Source organism: Lagopus leucura, unplaced genomic scaffold (assembly GCF_019238085.1).
Source record: "Lagopus leucura isolate 7727_CA_CO unplaced genomic scaffold, USGS_WTPT01 Super-Scaffold_100019, whole genome shotgun sequence".
NCBI lineage: Eukaryota > Metazoa > Chordata > Aves > Galliformes > Phasianidae > Lagopus > Lagopus leucura.
The window spans coordinates 9597197-9613132 of NW_024962273.1; the positions used below are offsets into that span (position 1 = coordinate 9597197).

At 37.7% G+C, this 15936-nt stretch overlaps 1 protein-coding gene across 2 annotated transcripts in view; it reads left to right on the forward strand.

Annotated features, from left to right (window-relative positions):
* The window catches only part of MYLK (myosin light chain kinase), a 125589-nt gene that overhangs the window by 74472 nt on the left and 35181 nt on the right, over positions 1-15936 (forward strand). For both annotated transcript variants that reach the window (XM_042877680.1, XM_042877681.1), the window contains 3 exons: positions 6978-7028; positions 7953-8080; positions 10915-11068. In XM_042877680.1, coding sequence (XP_042733614.1) covers positions 6978-7028; positions 7953-8080; positions 10915-11068 — 333 coding nt within the window. The remainder of the gene's footprint in view (positions 1-6977; positions 7029-7952; positions 8081-10914; positions 11069-15936) is intronic.

Genomic DNA, 15936 nt, shown 5'->3' on the forward strand with positions numbered 1-15936 from the left:
AAAGAACTGATTTTGATGCTTCAAAAAATAACCATCCCAAGTCTAAGCACTGGATCAAAGTGTTTGGAAAGAAATGCCCACTATTTTTTGAAGATCTAATTCACAGCACTACTCTCTGTAAATAGTAAGAGGTGGCAAATGCCACTTGTCATAATCAGTAATATGAAAACCTAACAGGAAATCCTGGATTCCAGAGTAACACACTTGTTAAACCTGCCATTCTCATACTCAAAGCACATGCATTGAAGGGTGTTCCCAGCACACATTTTATTGCACAAGCATAAATTTTTCTGATCAGTTAAAAATAAAGTTACATCAGAGAAGTAACACCTCCAAGTGAAGGGGCCCTAGATGGATTATTTAGCAGTATTTGGGATCTTGCTGATATCTATCTTTTATATAAGCCACTGCATAAAATCTATCTGCTGCTTTCATGTCAAACAATTTTGGTGAAGTAATAACGCACATTTTTGGTTTAGTAGTAATGCATTCTCCTGCTGACAGTTAATAAAATGTCGTCAGTGACACTGTCCAGATTGAATCCTTTGGAAGGACTGCTTTGTTATCTACCAGATCTGATTCCCAGCACCATCGGTACTTGAATTCAGGTTGAAAAATGGCATTTCTAGAAAAGAGCATCATAAATATAAATATGCTGGACAGGACTCCTTGTCATATTACATATTCATTGCTGTGGAGTTGGGGATGGGGTAGGTTCTAAGCTTTTTAGTCACCATGGAAAAATTGTGTGTCATTGGCCCAAGTGATTAGGACACAGTTCTGTTATCTGCTTTTCAATAAACAATCTTGTCAGAGGATCCAAATCTGCAAACGCTATCGTAAGAAAATGGCACATTAAATATTTAAGCTTGATGAATTTTTGGTTGGTTTCTGTTCTTTCAATATAATATGAAAAATGGCACTGAGGAATATAAGGTGTTTTAAAATTTTACTATCATGTCAGATTGTTTTCTCCTTAGTATAAAACTTGCCTACTTCTAAGAGAAGAGCTTTGTTGCTAAGGAAGCAACTAATCAGGTCAGAGAAATTCTCTTAATTGCAGAAATGAGACTCAACTGTGGAGCAGATGTGTTCTGGCAGCTGTGCTACTGCTGCCCTCTTTGGTCCCTAGAACCTTCTGAGATGCATTTAGTGTTCAATGAGGCTATTCAAACCAGTTCCCTCAGCCTGTTCCTTTATCGTAAGGTCCATGGTACTCCTGACTGCTGCAAGAACCAAGTTCTCTGCACAGTGAATACAAAGTATCTAGATCTCTATTTAGTGTGTTGGAGCAATATGAATTTCACTGCCAGAGAAGTCTCTAGCTGAACTTTTTCAAGGAAAAATCAATCTCTTTTTCTATGAGAGGTGGTGAATGCATTTCTCAGGATTAGGATCTGAGGGTGACTAACTGTGGCACAAGTCTTCACAACAAAGCTATGTGAAACAACAGTGCAGTGGTGACTGTGAAGTTTGGTTGCCTTTGTAGGTGAAAAGAACATTCAGCAACTGTACTTACGAAGACTGCAATTGGAGAAACACTAATTTGTTGCTCTCCATGAAGCCCAGTCCAGTACTGCTGGCCCAGTACGCATTTTGATTCTCTGCCAGGTTACTTTATAGCTCACACCACTCTGACATTTTCTGAGTTAATATTGGCACAGAACAGTATTTTCCATGTGTTTTTCATATAATCTATCCTACATAGCTGTATGTTGACCAAAGAAGACAAAAATGTTTATTGATTATCTTATGATTGTCTTATGCAGAGAAAAATGAGATAGTTTTTGCAACATGGCTTTGAACTGAGGAGGTGCCACATACCATAAATTCCCAGTTATGTCACTGATGACAAATTGCAGATCTGTGGCATGTTGTAAAATATTCACCAAAATTTCTTTTCTAAAAGAGGGGCCTACATCCACTGACTTTATTAAGGTACAAAGGCACAGAATGTCTAACTTGTCTCACTAAAATATTTCAGAGCTCCTGACTGTCCAAACGCCCTCACAGTCTTTTTCCTTCCTAGCAGGCTGGATAGCAGGCTAGTGACCAAGTCTAGGCTGCTGATTGTACACAACTGTGCACAGCCTTTTAGCATCTACTGCTAGATGTCCTTAACCAATATGAGAAATACCAAAAATGGAATCTATATTCAAGCAGCTAACATTCTCTTGCTCCCAGTTTCAGTGGAACTCACACATCTTTGATAGTAAGCACCGTTTGATGTTGGACCTCTTCTGCCCTTTAACTGCAGAAACTGCTCAAGCACTTTGCTGACAAACTGTGATGGAATTGTTTCTTCCCCTAGCTGAGATGTTTTAAATATTAAGTAACTTTGAGAGTACTATTCTGCATTGCTGAAGCTTTGGGTGTGCTAGCTCTCTCTTGCCTGAAATGCAAGAGTGAAAATTTCTTGGATTATTTTTTTCTCATGGAGAAGGCTAGATTCTTTTTTCAGTTAGAGGACACTGTGTGTTTTAGAAACTAAATTTGGGATGTTGCAACAAAATGTTGGTTGTTTCTAATGAGAAAAATAAAAGCCATTAAAAACTGCTGAAACTTGCAAACTGAAAAAAAGTGACTTGTATGGCATTTAGTTCTTTAATTTCCTCATGTCATCAGATTTAATTTCATTTAAGAGTTCCTCTCTATTTCATTGTATTTAGGTATTCAATGTTTATTTGGAAACAGAACTAGGAATTTGCTTCTTGAGAAGCAATCAAGTGAAATTAAGCTTTCAAACCATGACATTTTTAGGCTACTGGTCCTTGTACATTGTCGCTGTTGATTTTCTCTGTAGCAATTAGTACAGGTTCATGAATGCATTAATAAGTTGTTAAGTAATTATGTGTTTTGTTTTAGTACAGTTTTAGCCATCATCTTTCTGTTATCTCAGCTTATCTGTTCTCTGTAATACCTGTAATAAGTTTTTGTACCAACGAGGAAGTCTGCGAGGGAAGCAAGGACAGAATGGAATAAGTCATTGCCTTAACTGTGAGGATTTTACTCTTCTGTACTTCTAGGTCTCAGTCGCTTCATGCCTTCTAGCACCAGAAATGGTTAGAGGAGACAAAAACTGTTTCCTTTGTGTCGTACTCTGATGTCTGGTCAGGAAGAGGTTACACTGTCTTTCTCCTTATGTTTAACAGAGTTAGGTGTTTACTGTGCTTATTTACTAGCAGAAATCCATCAGTACAGAAGATGTGCACATAACATTAGACTTGTTCCTAAAGGAAAACAGAAATTATGGAGTGGTTGGAAATGCTATCTTGAGTACTGCTGTTTTTTCAGACTGTACCAGAGTTCTACTTCTGCTTTATGAAAGCAAGTTGTACAGAGAGCCATTTCAGGGGAGGGCTATGCTTATTTTTAGTAAAATTCCAAAAAAGGAAAACAGAAAAGAAAGAGGCTTCCGAACATATCTGCTCTCATGAATTCAACATCAGGGCAAAGAACTTCACAACCAAATGTCCCACAGCTATCGGCCTGTATGGAATCTTTCCCTTTTTTAGTGTATGTGCCCCCAGACACAAGCTCTCTAAGAGGCAAACCTGGCTATAAAGTTATGTAAATACCAGCCTTGTGATGTTTACATTAAGTCGTTTCTAGAAGGCAGATTCGTTTAAGGAGGGAATATTATGTCCTTTTTTTTTTTTTTCCAGGCTGGTTTTCAGCTTCAGCCTGTTTCAATGTAAATATCAAAAGAGAGAAAAGGTCTTTTTTGCTGAAAAAGCAGCAGAAGCAGACTTACACTAACATTTCCAAGAGGCTCAAATATTTTAATGAAAACAATCATTTGACCTCGTCAACTTTGATTAATCTTATTAGATTTTTTCATGTCTCCAGCAGCTTTTGAAACAAAAGCTGCTTTCAAAAAGATGCATGAGATGAGCTGCGATTCTTAAGGATGGTTTAAAAACAGTAGAGTGTGCATCATCTGCCAAAAAAAGTCAGCTTCAAGGATGCAGAGACGTATCTTTCTGCTCATTCCCTGCCACACTGCCCCTGCCTTGCATTTCTGCTCGGCGCTATTTGTGTCTGCAAAACAGGATATTCAGCCAGACCTTCCAGCAACCCTTTGCAGTCTGCATGGTTTGATGAAATCCAGTGACAGTCTGTATATCCTCAGTTAAGCAAATGTTATGTCCTCATGGGTAAAAACTAAAAATTAAAAAAGTCTTATATTTTCATGTAAAAAGCAGAGCCTTAATTGATTGGTGGGTGAGGGACTGGGAGTGGCTGATGATAGACTGGGGAAAGTTAGAGAAGTATCTGAGTATATAGACAGTCATTCTGTGTATGTATTGTGCAAAGGCAGTGAAGGACAGTGTCAGCCAAGTGAAAAAAATTCTTGAGATATCTAGAATTAGAGTGAAACACAAGAATTTGGAGAATGAAATCACCCCACCAGCACTTGCCTGATACTTGCAACAACCAAGTGAATATCATGCTAGATTAAGGAAAATGATTTTTCTCCTATTTGTCTGCAGTGACATTTCTGAAAAATAGCTGTTGTATCTACAACCCAAGATGGCACTTACTTCTTCCTCATCACTGGTGTTCTTTGTTCATATCAGGCTTAATGGATTGTGGAAGTAATCAAATTCATGTCATTACTTTAACTACTATTAGAACTCATTATAACTCTTATAACCCAGCAGCTATTTCTCCCTAAGTTTAGAGAAGAGGAGAGAATCTGATATCAAAGGCAGCACCAAAAAATTATGTATTATTAAATTATATCACTGAGTTATTTTGCATAAGATTGTGCATCCAATGCATAACTAATGGTATATTTTCACTAATGGTGATGTTTAACAGCAGACAACAGGCCAGATTCTGCAGCCCTTCCAAGTGGCGCCTGATCACAGAAGTAGTTTCATCTACATAACTGTGACTACAGTTTGAAATAAATGAGTTTCAGCTCCAGGCGTGAAAATGCAATGACAAAGAGGAGAGCTGTTTCAAAAATACCACTTTTTGCTTTTGTTCATAGAAGTTGGATAGGAAAGCTGGAAATATTTTTGCTGTTACTAGAGTAGCCAGGGGATATCTCAGTCCATTGATAACCCAACAAGTCATGAGTCCCTTTAATTAACAGTAGAGCTCTTTGAATGCCTCTGTTTAAAAAGAGTTAAACCCACATGGTAGACATGGTCCTGTTATGACAGGATAAAATCTACAAAAGTCTTAATCAAAACCTTTAATTAGTGCTGTTGAGGTGTCACTGATGAAAGGCCTCCTTGAGAGAGATCCAATTCTTTTTTGATTCAGCCATAAGCACTGCAAGAATATCCTACCTCTTCATTATTGTATCTCATCTGCTTTGAGCAAAAACGATACAGATAGAGCACATAGAAGCTAAGTATATGTACACTAAGAGAGAAAATAGCTATGCAATGGAATAGATTCTAAGAAGAAAGTGAAAACAACTTCACTGTACAATGAAATATTCTGCAGAATGAACTGAACAAACACTGGTGTTGACCGGTAAACCATTATTTTTTTATGAAAGCATTTGGTCTTTTAATAACCTATAGTAAATCAGTTGTGACTTTAAAAATTAAATCAATATTCACACAACTGCCCATGGCTCGATCTGTAACATTAGATTCCCACAGTGAATTCACATCTCATGGCTCCTTATTCTCAGGGTCTCAGGTGACCCATTGCCTGAGTATCATGCACAGCTAGTAGCAAAGGAGGTTGAAGTAAAAATCTCTGTTGGTTTGGTGGGAGGGTTGTGAGGTTTTGTTTGTTTGTGGGGGGTTTGTTTGTTTGTTTGTTTTGCTGCTCAGTGTCTTCTGAATTCAAAATATCTTTAACAATGAACCAAGTCAAACCTTTTGAGAGTGTTATGGCTGTCACTATGCACATATAGAGATGCTGCCAGATATTCAAAAGCACAAGGCCGATACTGCCTCTACTGCAGAAAATAACATCTTAGTAGCCAGACTGGTTCAATCAAGCTGCCTACCTGAGCACAAGAAAAGAAGAAATATCCTCTCAGAGCAGAGGCACCTAATCTAAGTGTCTGACAGTCTTTTAGTGGGTAAAAAGAGAGTGCTTTACAAGGAATTATTTCCTCCATTTCTGGAATTCAGTGGTTTGAAGGCATTCCATTCCGTTATATTTAATGGCCAGCACTAGATGTAACTCTTATGAATTTGTCCTTTTGAACCTCTTTATGTTTCTATCGTGTAAAACATTACTTGTCTGTGAACATAACATGCATGCCACATTTAAGACCACTTCTGTCTCCTTTTTATCTGCTCCCTCATAATTCGAGTAGCCTCTAAATACTTTCTTTTTTTCTGAGAAATGGTAAATAGTCTTTTTTTACCTTTTTTTCTTCTCAGTTGTTTTTTTACTTGCCATTCACAATTTTCTAGAACATTGTCTTCTCAATATGTAGTACATAGGTGTCAAATGTTGGGGCACATGACTCTTTCATTGTGAATATTAGCAAAAGTTGTCCCTACCTGAGGAAGAAGATGTGGCAGAGGAACTGATACAAGTCTTTACTGCCAGTACATGTTTCTTTGCTAGCTCACAGGGGGCATAAGAAGTAGCATGTGGTATTTACTGTATAACTTTAACTGAGTTTGTTCAGCATTGATGATGCTAGAAATTTTAGCAGAAATTCAGTATGAAGTGGATCTTGGACTGGTGTCTTCACCCCTGTTAAGCTGCTATGAGAAATGGAGCGTGGTGGAGAATGGGACATGCATAGCAGATGACTTTACTCTTTTAAAAAGTTCTAGTTTCAACTGTGGATATTCTGAGGATCATTCAGAATAATTAGTGTTTTTTTAAAGTATTTTAATTTCATCAGTTTAATATGCTACAAGAACATAATAGGTTTCCAAGTACGAACAAAGCATCACTATGAATGTAAGCTTCACAGTTATTCTACTTCCTTCCAAAACTCAAAACTTTTAATTAACTTTTTTTTTTGTTTATAATATAATTAGGTGAAGCAACAGTGAAGAAGAAACCAGCTCCAAAGACTCCTCCAAAAGCAGGTAATCATTTGCATGCATCATCCTGTAGGAATTAATAATAAACCATTACAGTTTTAAAGATCGGTCAATGCACTTCCAAGTACAGCTGTTTACCTGCAGAATTTATTGTGCATATGTGATTAAATGGTGGATATTATGTTCTGTGAGGAGAAAAATGGAAACCCAAGCCTGTTTTACAAGCTTATTCACAAGATTACATTTGGCTAAAATTTAAATCACGAGCATTACAAAAATAATTGCTACTATTAAATAAACTACAGCAAAATTCTATAGCTTGTCAGCACTGTAACTCCAACCCTTCTGAATATCCACAACACAGCTTAGCCTTCAGTTAGAGGGTTTTTCTATGTATCACAGGATGCCAAATCTGCATAAGCACACACCCCTGAGAAGCTGAAAAATCAAAGATGATTTCCTTCTGTGCCTGTGTAATAGATGTCCCACATGAAGCTCACCTGGCCACTGAAAACAGATGGTCAAAGGCAGCTACCAAGTTTTAGATTTTCTGAGTGCTGTTATTATGAAGCAAGTTTGCAGACACTGCCAGCATATGCAACTGAGATGAGGCTAGAAGGGACCCCTTTTCAAAACTGCAAAGTGAAGGAGAATCCTACAGCACATTTAGTGCACTGTTTGTTTGGAACTGGTGAGCAGTTTTAGCAGCTTTGGCCTTTGTATTTCTGTATGTTGGTCTTGTATGAGCAAAATTCTGATGTGTACATTGCTATTGCTTTTCTTCAGTGGAATAAATAATGTTTACAATGTTGTTTCATTGCAAACAGCAGGCGTGTGCCAATCCATGTTTCAGATGTGGCTCTGAAACTGTTGAGCTGAGAGAGAAATGTGTTTTGAATTTTAAGAACAATAGAAAGTATAGTAACATAAAGGGATTGGTGGTGATTTTTTTTGTTTTGTTTTTATCAGCTACTCCCCCTCAGATTACTCAGTTCCCAGAAGACAGAAAAGTCCGTGCTGGTGAATCAGTGGAATTGTTTGCCAAAGTGGTAGGAACAGCACCCATAACTTGCACCTGGATGAAATTCCGTAAGCAGGTAACTTGTTTTCTGGTCTCTTTAACAAATAGGCCTAAAGCAATGACAGAGGGCAAAAGGTGGTGTAAAAATCTTGAATAAAATATCTTAAAACACAAATGTCACCACGCGAGGCAAATCAGCAGTTGTGCTTCCCTCATCCCCTGGGCTTAAAGTTCTTTCTGCTTGAATTACTTTTTCTTGAATTACATTGCATGTGTCCATAAAGGCAGCTTATAAAAAGAGTTTCTTTAATGAATAATTAAAACACTTGAAACCAAACAGTGCAATATGCAAGTGCTGTTAAGATAGAGCAAATATAAATATATATTATAGCTGCTATTGTGTTTATTTTATTCTGAACTTACTATGCACTCTATAGAACATAAACAAAAACAGCTCCTCCTACAAGGAAGTTTAGTCTATAAATTCAGATGGGTCAGCATTACATTGAAAGAGTTCAAAACAGGCTGCTAGTCCAAAAGGTCCATCTTTGCTAACCTCAAATAACCTCTTACTTCAGGAGAAAGAATACAGTGTAGGTTTTTGAGTTTTTTTTTCCTGAATTCCTGAATTTCCTTTGAATTCTTTAGTGTAGAGATTGAAGATTAAAAAAGATTTACTCGTTTCTGCAGTGATAGCCCTCAAGTGGTATACAATTCCTTATTTTGCTGAGCTCTGTCTTGGCACTGCAGTGTGCCCCTCATAGGTGAGTTTCTGATATATTCACAATTCTGTGTTCATCACCAAGTATAACTATCTTATTTGCATAGATTTTGAGTTCATTTTTATGTTAAAAATCTAAGTGAAAGCAGAGACCAGCATTTCATCATACCTGTAGCAGCTTCATAGTCTGTGATTTTTTTCATTTCTAAAATGATGGTCAAAATAATTGTCTTTATACCTTACATATGCATCTTATATATGCTTAATTATTTTCTATGAGACAATCTAAAGATTTGTAAAATTGTACATTACGATGAGATTTTTTTTTCAGAAATGTCAGGATGAAAAGGGATTGATATAGAAAAGAAAAAGCATCATAAACAGCGCAGGAGGATAAGTGAGAGCAGCAGTATTTCACTTTTTTAATTAAATTGGGAACCAGCTACTATGTATTTTGCTGCATAATTATTTTAATTTCTTTTTCACATATATTTCATCACATGTTGTTTTTTTTCTCCTGGATTTCTTCCTTTTCTATAAATGCAGATGATTTTGACTCTGTTCCATTTCCATTTGTAAAAGTGAAAATCACTGTAGTGTTCTTACAGTCTTCCTGGGGACTATCTGTAGTTGTTTGAGCAAAGCCAGTGAGTGGTTAATTCTGATTTCAGCCCTTCCACTGTGTAGTGCAGTAAGCAGAAGGGATTCATCCCCTCGTGCTCCTTCCTCACATTCCCTCCGGTTCAAAAATGCCACAGTGGCCTCCTACAGGTATAATCTGGATGAATATATTGGCTGAAACAAAGGAAATGTCACCTTGTGATGACCCATATAATTGTATGTGACAGCAATCTACTGGAGTGATGCTGGAGCCACACTCAGCTAAAACGGAGACAGCTTCTGAAAGCCACTTCTATTAGTAAAGTATTAAAATGAGTTGTTTTACCCCACCAGTTGTTGGAGATTCTTAACCTAGCCAGTGTATTTTTTTATTTCTCTTACTCATTAACTAATTCTAATGAAGCAAAACATTACAAACCAGTGTAGAATCAGAAGATCATGGGGAAGAGAAAAACCGTCAGAGTAATTTAAACTGTAATCCTACATAATCCCATTTAATTATTTTCTATTCCAATTACTGTAGGAACCATTTTCTCAGGATACTTCTGGGCATACAGCAATGTGCATGTTTCATCTCGGCTGAGGAGAAAGCAGAACAAGTCCTGCTTTTAGCCTTGTAATTTCTGATTCTCTGAATATATGTGACAAGATATGCCAAACTAAATAGCCTTCATTTTTATTGAAATTCTGAGAATAGTTGGAAGAGTCCCTTATCTAAGAAGGAAGTGGTGGGAGAAGGGCATTGACATTATGTTGTCTGCTTCATAAGAACACAGGGTACAGCTTCTATAATTGCAGTGTAGCATTATGAGTTTTAAAATAATCTTTCATGTCTCCAGTTAATACTGATTAAAATCTATGTCTCCTTGGCCATTTATGCTATGATAGCTTTGTTTCAATTAAAAGCTAGTTCTTAATACGCCTGTGGTATTTAGCTGAGATTTCAAGTTTTGCCTCTCCAGAAAATAAATATGCCTTATGATGGCTAATCTGCAGTTTATATTTCTCTCTGCACAGCTCTACCATTATATCTCCATTTCAGGCAACAACATCTTCAACTGTTCAAAACCATGAGACTTACCATGATTTATGTTGAAGTACAGAACAAGGCTCGTTGAGATGAGAGGGTAAAAGTCACAGCTACGGATGATTTACACATTTGGAATGGCAAATGAGTTAGAATGATGAGGGCTAAACCCTTGTGCCACTGTGATCTCTATGAGATATGTGAGACCAAAGTTTTTCTGCGTGCTAATTACACAGTGTGCATTTTAAACCTGTAGAAGAGATGGTAGAAACCAAAGCCCCTGCTCTTTCGTGGAGTTCCACAAGCACCAATGCTCCTTATTTCTGTTGTAGGAACGGAGCTATTGTAACATTCCACTGCATTTCTAGATGACTTGACTCCACTACATTCTTTACCAACTGAACATACTGCTTGGATAGAGTTATCTCCAGATGACCATCATTAATCCTATCCTTGTGTTTTATGTACTTTGAGCTCTTACAAGTATGAAGATAAAGAAATTCCTCCATAAGATCTTTTTTTTTCTTTTTGAACTTGGCAGATTCAAGAAAATGAATATATCAAAATTGAGAATGCTGAAAACAGCAGCAAGCTAACAATATCATCGACAAAGCAGGAACACTGCGGATGTTACACGCTAGTTGTAGAAAACAAACTTGGCAGCAGACAAGCACAAGTCAACCTTACAGTTGTTGGTGAGTCTGTAATAATGATATAGAGTTATTCTAGACATTGCTCTGTATTTGTTTAATAGTGTATATGATGATATGCAAAAAAAAAAAAAATAATAAAAAAAAATAAAACCATCAGATAAGTTAAGAAGAATGAAGCAAAAAAACAATTCTTTAAAAAAACATCAGATGTTTGCCAGGCTGCAAATTTTAGAAGTGCTGGTTTAGGAAGGACTGAGATGGCTTCTCTTAAACTGGAAACTTGAAAACATCCGGTTGCTTGGAGGAGGGAGGTCTTGTCCTTGTAATTGCAATGCCTACCTTTGTCCACTTGTTTTACAGAAGCAAAAAGTGATGGGTAGAAACAGTCTGTTTTGAATATAAAGCCCTTTATATTCAGATGTCTGTATCACACATATATTCTTAAATATGCATGTAAGCTATGAGAGTGAGAGCATTTTAAAGTTTCAAAAAGCCATATCAGATGACAGCTTCAGAGCATCAAGTTTGTTGTAGCAGACTGTGGACAGACAGAGATAATTTTAGACTGGCAGACAGTTTCAGTGTGTTTGGAGATTTAACTGCTGCCCTGGTGAGTATCAGAGAAATCGAGGCTGTGATACCGAGTTTTGCAAGGGGCAGTTGACCCATCTTGACATGGATACGCAGCAAATGGTTCCCATGCAAATCTAAGAAATTTCTACAAGCAGAGATTGAGATCTGGTTAAAACATCAGTCTGCTTCCTTGTGTTCATAGGCTCTGTTCTTTGTGGCCTGCAGAGGTGTCTTGACATAAGGACCCCTTCCTTGGGGAGGGAAAAGCCCAGGCATTTGGACAAATTCTAATTCAAATAGCAATTCTTCATCCTACCACATAGTCATAACTGCATTGGCTCTGCTGTCTTAACAGATTGTGGACTAGTGAGTAAGTAAGCAATGTGTGCATAATGCCAAAGGTAAAAATTTGACTCCAATGAAATCCATGGCAAAATACCACTAATCCTAGTTGGACTGGAAATTTATTCCAGCAGTCCAGTGAAATGGACAATGTGCAAAGTTTAATTAGTAGAATCACACTTCCAGTTACAACAACCACTATGTAAGAGAGAATATCTTCAATTGCACACTATTGAGTATATTTTCGACACAGGCCACCTGATTATTTAGTTTCTTTTGCCCAATCTCCGGCACTGGGTGCAGTTAAAAATAACAATAAATGAGTATAAATATCACATAGGTGCCAGCAACATGCCATAGAACACAAGTAAGCATTTTCGCTTGATATATACATAAATCCTATCAGTCCTTCCAATAGTAGCTTGTACATGTCAGAAGTATAGCTAGGTTAAAAATAAATGCCATGAAGGATTGGTCCTCAAATAACCATCGTATATATTATTCTGGCTACAGCTTTTGTGATCTAAGCCCAGGCACAACTGACTAGCAGCCAGAGGTATGGCAGGAGATCATTTGTTCTTCACATTTTCCTTTTTATTACTCCTTCCTGGGCAGCTGCTACAGGCTGCTAAATGTAGGTTATTGGGCAAGATGGATTTTTTCTAGCTGAATTGGTGCAACAGTTCCTATGATCTTGTCATTAAGTGAGCCTTGCCTCGTCATTATATAAGTCACTGTTTTATATCCGTTGGAGTTAATTGGTTTGAAAGTCTTTGAATTCTATAACCTTATAAAGCTTCATCTCAGCCTCCTGCTTTTCCATAAGTGAGAAATGTGCCAGAGAACAGTGGGATTCACAGAGATGCTTTTAGGAGAGTTGAGCGAAAAATCCTTACAATGTGTTCAAGTTTGACATGTATTTTGGCTGATGACAAGAATGAATTCCCTTTTGTAAAATTGCCAAGCCCTTCAGTGAGATGTCTCACTGATGTCAGCACTACCAGAAGCATGACAAGGGCTCCTAGTTTGCTCTATATGCATTTTAAGGCCAGATTCTTTAATCCGGGTACCCCAAAACATGAGGAAGGGTGGTAAAAATGTCTCCCTTCTAAGGAGGTAGGTCTGAATCTCACTACTGAGAAAAATCCTTCGCACTGCACTTTGAAATGATGGAAGGTGTTGTCTTTTCTCCGAGGTTGAAGTCAGAATGGGGAATCTGTACTTCTCTAAGTATGCAAAACGTGAGAGCTCTTAGTATAGCAAAGCTCATCCTCACCTCTTTGTACTCTCTGCTCTGTTCAAAGTACTGGGAAGAAACTTGCCTTTACTCCTACATTCTTAAGATGGAGAAAGCCCTAGTGCTAGAGAGTAGATTTCATCTGCAAGCTTAACTAATCTAGGCAGTGATTCTGACGCTCGGAGTCTGAGGAGTGTATGATGGGAAAAGAAGCACTTGAAAGAATCCCAACTTTGTTCTAACGATTTTTTTTCTTAATTCTTTTTTTTTGCAATTATAATTAATATCTATGAGCTCATGGATCAAACCAGTTATCCATATCTATGTATCAAACCACTTACCCATTAAACTCAGCCTCCAGAATAAGCTGCTCCAATCCACACAACAGATGCACAAGTATTTAGTTAAGTTAGAGGAGACCCTTTAAACTGACTGGCAGTGTGAGGTGATGATGAGCCACAGGGACAGAGTTTGAGCTTACCACTGATTCAGTGTGGAACTTTGTGCCTGTATAAGCACTAATAATACTCAGAGACCTGAAGTAGAAGACATCCAAGTTGCCCTTAAAGAACAGACTGTTCTCAAAATGCCCGTGTTGAGTTTTTCTCTATTGTCAAAATTAGCTCTCTCAATTAAGCAATTCCATTAGTTGAAACATCTCTCTAGGGGGATTTTTGCAGCATGTCTCTGCTCCAAATCCAAATCATACTGATGTGGGACTGAGCTAATGATTCACAGCAGACACTGTCTCAGATTAAAGCAGACTTCTGCTGCCAAAGCTATATTAAGTGAGCCAGTGATGTGCAGAATGTACAATAGGACTGATTTAAGAAAGGCAGAGCCCTCACTCTAGCGTGATAGCAGGAAATATTCATTCCTTTCATGCCATTTATTGGCTGTATCTGAGTAAATATATCAAACTGCTGTTTCTGAACATTTTAGGTGTGTGACAGGAATGCCTCAGTCTGCAACCATTTTTGAAAAATAAACTTGGTCTTCATATTAGCTGAAGCTGAGTAGTGTGACAGAGTCAAAAAAATAATAGTATTTAATGAGGAGGATTTGTCAAGGAGAATAAGTGGTCTATTTGGCAGCTGTGCTGTAAACTGCTTTCATGATTTTGGGCAAAATGCTTAATGTTTCCATGCCTAATATACAGGGGTATTGAAGTGTTTGGTGAATACTTTTGGTATTGGTGAAGATTTTTCATACAGAACTAAAAGCACAAGTACTGCCTACCTGGGGCACAAATTTAATCAACTAAGTATTTTAAGTCCTTTAAATTTGTACTGTTTCAGTTGAAGAGTTGTATAAAAATTATGGTGGTGATCATTGAGCTGTATGACAGGTACATGGAAAAGAATAAGAGCAATATCTTTACAATCTGAAAAGCTCAAAGATAATTGTTCTGGTATATTTATTATGCTAAGCAGTTGTGTACATAATGTACACTCTGTGTCCTCATGCACTGTTTGAACAGCGATAAGCCAAGAACTTAAGTATACTTACATATAAGCACGTTCCATACAGATGTGCAAGCAGTATAATATGACTTTATTAATACCTGTTGCTCTGTGTGTTGCTGTGATTCCCTGCTTGAGTGAGGATGGAGAAATCGTATTCTGTGGCAAAACTTACATCCATGCCTTTAGCAGAATATGTGTGAGCAGTGTCCCAAGCAAAAATGAAAACATTAACTTGAGAATTTCCATTAGAATAAGATTAACACTAACTTCAGTAGTCAGTGAACATAGTGGCAGACTTACTAATTATTACATGAAGGACTTAGTTCTGATTCAGAAAGGAATATAGCTGTACTAGCATTAGTTCTTTGCCCTTAAATTCTACTGTATGGAAATGTAGTAACATAATCATCAGTTAACAGTGGCACTATCAGCATTTCTGTGAGTGCCTGAGAGGTCTGGCTTGGGGCTAGCTGCTCAGTGAGTGGATCCAGTAGTGTCAGAAATGGTGTGTCCCTGTCTGGCAAAGCAAGTGCAGGCATTGGTGAAGCAAGCATAGAAACTTCAACAGAAAACAAGGCAGCTCCAAAGCACTGACATGACTGGTTCTGAAACTTTTTTCAGCCTCTTTTGAGGAGCACCAGATTATATCTTGCGGAAGCCATGTGATTCCCTGTTTACATCTAGGGTCCAAGAATGCAATGAATTTCCTAACAGTATGTGGGTGGATTTGACCTCTAACCTTTCACCTTTTAAGTTCCTTCGGATTGCTGGAGGATTTTTGTCATCAGTTTTCTGTTAAAGGGCAATGAGACTGACAGTTAAGGAAGAGATGTCTTACGCTGCTGATGGTTATGTTTCTGTTGTTGTTATTCAGGAGTGTTGTAACTCTCACTGTCAAGTCTCCTCTCTACTGCTTGGTGGCCCAACTCTGCAGCCACATCAAAACTAAATCATGACTGCAAGATTAGAGCACATAAAGGACAAACAGCGTATGTTGCCTTATCCATCAGTGCTGGTACACTGATCCCTTTGTTCTCTGAAGGCCCATCTAGTTTCAATGTCATTTCCGCTAGGAGAAATTCCAACAGAACAATCTAATTCGTTTTTTTCCTCATACTTATCTCCACTTGTTCTTTCCCAGTAAAGTAGGGGAAATATTCTCGAACTTCCTGTATTTTACCTGCTGTTAAATACTAGGAATTCCTTAGTTCAATCAAGGAATGATTGATTCATCATGACTCCAGTTCCGCACATGAACTCAGTGTTCCTAGGACCTAAACTCACACTGCAAA